The 4,909-nt window shown below is 49.4% G+C and overlaps 1 protein-coding gene across 1 annotated transcript; it reads right to left on the bottom strand.

Moving 5' to 3' along the window:
• Positions 1–2,932: 2,932 nt before the first annotated feature.
• LOC123157373 (AT-hook motif nuclear-localized protein 25) lies at positions 2,933–4,426 on the bottom strand. The gene has a single exon (XM_044575638.1). The coding sequence runs from the start codon at positions 4,232–4,234 to the stop codon at positions 3,266–3,268; it is 969 nt and encodes a 322-aa protein (XP_044431573.1). The 5' UTR covers positions 4,235–4,426; the 3' UTR covers positions 2,933–3,265.
• Between the last annotated feature and the right edge of the window lie 483 nt (positions 4,427–4,909).

The following is a 4,909-nucleotide window of genomic DNA, read 5'->3' as shown; positions in this document are numbered from 1 at the left end:
TCCTTTCAGGAGTGATGGTGTATGATGATTATTTCGTATGCAAGGAGGATGACCTTGAAAAGGTTGGCTTATCCTCTTATCAGAAACACATTGCAGCTATTCAGATACTTGCATACAGAATTCCCGGTGATCTTGTTGATGAGTATGTCCGCATGAGTGAGTCCACATGCCTTGCATCAATGTACAAGTTCTACAAGGCTATAGTAGCAGTGTCTGGTCCACAGTCCTGAGAGAGCTAAATGATGCGGATACAACCCGGTTGTTGCCGATCAATGTAGATATGGGCTTTTTCGGGGGATGCTTGGTAACATAATTGTTTGCACTGGAAGTGGAGGAACTGTCCATCTTCTTTGCAGGGGCAGTATAGGGGGCATGTCAAAGGTTACACTATCATACTTGAAGTTGTGGCTTCACAAGATCTCTGGATTTAGCACTCTTATTTCGGCATGGCTGGTTCTCACAATGACATCAACATGCTCCAGTGCTCTCCGGTGTTCGGAAGGCTTGTAGAAGACAATTGCCTAGAGGTCAACTTTGAGAACAGTGGCCACCATTACAACAAGGGATACTACCTCACTGGACAACTCTTATGAAGACAGTCTCCAATCCGTTAGGAGAGAAGAGGGCTAGGTTTGCTCAAGCACAAGACAGTGCTAGGAAGGATATGGAGTGTGCTTTTGGTGTGCTTCAATCTCGACGGGCCATCGCACGGTATCCTGCTAGAATTTGAAGCACCAAAAAATTGTGGGAGGTCATGACTGTTTGTGTGATCATGCACACCATGATCATAGATGATGGGCGTGAGGACGAAATCTTCGTCCAAGGGTTCCAATTTCAGGGTGAAAATATTGTGACTGAGCATGGAGTACCTGCAACGTTCGCACAATTCACCCAATTTTATCATGAAATGCGTGATTGGACAACTAACATTCAACTTCAGAATAATTTGGTTAAGCATACGTGGACTCACCTTGGAAACCAGTAGATGTAACGGCTCTTTTCTTTTCAATATATTTGTGAAAGTTTTAATATTTATTTGATTTGTAAACTATGAGTTTTTATTTGGTTGTGAACTATGTGATTTAAACTTTTTTCAATGTTTAGATTTGTATGCAAAAGAAGTGTGTAAAAATATGGATGCATACTGGTCGCGCGGATGAAATGTATTAGTCGGTCAGGCACACCGACCTGCAAACACACGGACAGGGCCGGACGCTGCCCCTTTGGTCAACCCAAAGGGACAAAAACCGGATCAAATCCGCGCCAACCCAATAGGACAAAAACCGGATCAAATCCGCGCCGCGCGTTGGAGTTGCCCTTACGCGCTCCCATAGTTGTGTCTTGGTTTTGTGTGAAATTCTTCCGTGATATTGGGAGAATATCATAGAAAACTAACATTGGAACAAAAATTCATGAAAAACACATTTGGAAGTTTCTAAAAATCTGGAAAAAAAATACGGGATGTCAAGAGGGTGATGTTTTATTACCACGCAAATTTTTTAAGTTGGAACACATTACGAGATGTGTAGTTTGCACTATTCAGGGCTGAATTTGCTTTTTTCATAGCTCACATCCCGTAACGTGTTTAAATTTAAAATTTCGCCTGGCAATGGAACGTCACCCGAACATGCCCTATTTTATTGAGATTCTGTTGAAACTTAAAAAAAATCGTGTTGTTTTTATGGATTTTCACCGAACGTTGGTTTCCTACGATATTCTCCCTCGTGACATTTGAGTCTGATGACCGAGAGCACACCTTTGACCAAAAAAGGAGGTGCGATGACATCAAAAGTTGCAAAGCTGAGCGAGTTCCGAAGCGGTGCTCTGCCCTCCTGCGCCTCTCCCGATGAACACGAAACAGCACCGAGCACGAACAAAATTTCCAGGATCGTACTGCTTGGGAGAAGAGGGGCAGAAGCAGCAGATCGCTAGAATCTTTACCCCTCTCGCAGCAACAGTAAATGGTACGCTAGCGTGCACCTGTGCACCTGTGCTAGGCCCTCTCTTTCCCTCTGCACAGCTATAACCGTATAGCCTTTGGCTCTATCTGAACAACGCAGCAGCGATCGCAGCCACGCATGCACTGCCAAGAAATAAAGGAAGAGATTGACTGAAACAGCCAGAGGAGGCTCAGGAGCCCCACCGTGCCAGTCTTATCAGCCCATCTTTTCTCTCGAGGATATGCTTGAGAAGGACCAAGGAGGGTGCAGTCAAACATACCTTTCGTCGAATGTCAGATAACAAAAACATGTGATGTTGGTACTACGTATGAAGTACTACTCCAAATTTGATTACTCCAACATGATCGTATTACTTCAAATTTGATCGATAACTATTTCATTTGAAGAAATACTAGATAGACGACGCATTTAAAAATACAAGTTCAGGCTAGCCTGTTTACTGCCTGAATAATACAGTACTGCACGATTTGATTTAGGCTCCCGCTGGCTGGCATAGTTTCATGGCTGGAGCTCGTACCACGCTGGGCTGCCAAAAGGATCTAGGAGAACGCAACCTGGCATTACTAACAGACAAAACAGAGGACTAGGGACATAACTGTAGTACTTCTTTTTCTATAGGGGAGGCTAGCTTGCAAAGTGGAGTAGGCTGTAGAAATCGTGGTACTCGTGAAATTGTCGCAGACCCTAAACTAGGGTTCAAAATCCTGACCGATCACTCCTTAATTCAGAGTCGACAGTAGCAAAACTGAACAGAAGCAGGGAATTGCTCACGACCAAGTGACACATGCAGCGGAAACACAAAGACCGGAATACACCTTGCGTTGCGTGACACCTAAAGGTCGTTTCGAGTTTTAACCATGCTTTCATTTTGTTAAATTGTTGTGGGGGGTGTATCAGTAGAAGGTCGAACTGAAAATTAAAAGAGTAACAAGCATCATTGCATAGAAAAGTTGCTGTAAAAAGGCCACGGATTCGAGATAAAAAATATTACAGGATGAACCCGGGACATCAACTTAACCTTTCATTCTTCCGGGTTCTTGTTCCAAAAAAAATTCTTGCGACACTGATACACTAGGCGATGTAGTATGAGATTTTTCCGACATGAGTACTAAAAAGTCTAAAACTTAGTCCACAAAATGCGTTGACCCATAATTTTACATGCATTGCATACTCCACAAATCGTCTCAAGTGCAAAGCTTGCAACACGTACCGTAGACAAAATGCTTTCCCACAGTGATCGACCGCAGTTCCTTCAAATCTCCTAGTAATTCTGATGCGACCTTGCTGGAAGACAGTCCAAGCAATCATGGCCTGACGCCGCTCCAGGTCCCCAAGTTGTCTCCGGGTCCGGGCAACTGGTAGCTCCCAACATTCCCTTCAAGATTGCACAACGGCATGCCATGCCCGCCGGCCTCGCCTCCGGTCACCTCCGACGACTGCGACGCCGCAGGCTGCTGCGGTACAGCGCCGGGGGGCTGCCCTGCTGCGCCTTCTCCCTGCGCCTCTCTGGCTGCGGTGGCCGTGCCGGCCTCCTCTGCCTCCACCTCCAGCGGCAGACGCTCGTAGACGGCATTGGCAAACGACGCGGCCATGAGGAACACGGGCCCCGCGGCGACGAGCTGGCCGACCACGCTGCCGCCGACGACCTGCCCCTGCCAGCCGGCGAGGTACACGGCGAGGCTGCTGGCAGCCGGGGGTGCCGCCGGCGGCAGCACCGTGCCCGTAAGCGACAGGATCTCGAACTGCCCATGCAGGGTGGCAACGAGGCCGCCAGGCGACGACGACGACGCGCGGGGCTGACGAAGCGAGACGTTGGTGACGACCCCGGCGCCGCTGAGCACGCAGACGCCGCGCCTGCGGCGGCGCGCGTACTCGGCGAGGCACTCGACGACGTCGGCGCCGTCGGCGACCTCGAGGATGTGGGAGTGGAACACGTTGGGGCTGTCCAGGATCACGATGATGGGCGGCTTGGGCTTGTTCTTGGACCCCGGCGGCCTCCCTCGCGGGCGCCGCATCGGCCGCGCGGACCCCCCGCCGCCATCCGCCAGCACCATGGCCGATGAGGAGGGCTGCTGCTGGTCGCCGCCGCCCCCGTGTTGCTCGGCACCGGCGCCGGAGGCGGGGCTCCTGACCGGCGACGCCATGGAGTGGTGCTCCGCCTTGACATGCGCGATGGGGGAGAACGGCGTCGACTGCTGCTGCTGCGCGAGGAGGAGGTCGAGGTAGTGCGACGCGCCCCGAGGCTCGCCGGCGCCAGGGTCCATCCCGGCCATGGCGCTCCCATCGGCGCGCTCCCACCCGTTGCTCGCCGCCAGCTTCTTGATCTCTTGAGCCTCCGCCTTCTAGTCTCTCGCGTGGTATTTCTGGCCAGCGCGGCGCGACGCCGCACAAGCAAAAGCAATAGTGTCAGTGTGTACCGTGGCCGTAGGCGGTGGAGTTTGGAGCCGAGACTGTGGCTATCGATGAGGAACATATTCAGCGCTAGACCAGGTCAATGACCGGGCAGGCCGGGTTTCAGGGCAGGCCTTGCAAAGCCCGAAAACAAAATGCCAAGCCCAGCCGGTAGCCATGAAAATGGCTATTTTGGTAATACGAATTTAATAATAAACAATCAGGATTAAATAATGTAACTTTATCCAAACATGAAAACCATTACAGGTGAAATTCTTTGGATCTAAGATTCAAAAAACTACTACCTCTGTTCACCAATGTAAGACGGTTTTGGTGTCAAATGTCTTACATTAGTGAACAGAGTGTGCACAAATATATTTTTTAAATAAGAATTAGAATGAAATACTTTGGATGCACCTTCTTGTGAATATTTTTTGGAAGACGAAATCTACTCAACTCTTAAACAAAGGCACTACAATTTAACTAGAGTGTCAACATAGTCACTTGTACGCAGACTTGAATACCGACAGAAAAGTATCAGAGCCCCTTGATTTGCC

The sequence above is a fragment of the Triticum aestivum genome, chromosome 7B, assembly GCF_018294505.1.
Source record: "Triticum aestivum cultivar Chinese Spring chromosome 7B, IWGSC CS RefSeq v2.1, whole genome shotgun sequence".
Lineage (NCBI taxonomy): Eukaryota > Viridiplantae > Streptophyta > Magnoliopsida > Poales > Poaceae > Triticum > Triticum aestivum.
This window is presented reverse-complemented; position numbering and strand designations above follow the sequence as displayed.

Excerpts from the sequence above, each read along its gene's own strand:
- LOC123157373 (XM_044575638.1), bottom strand. The coding sequence starts at position 4,234 with ATGGCCGGGATGGACCCTGGCGCCGGCGAGCCTCGGGGCGCGTCGCAC.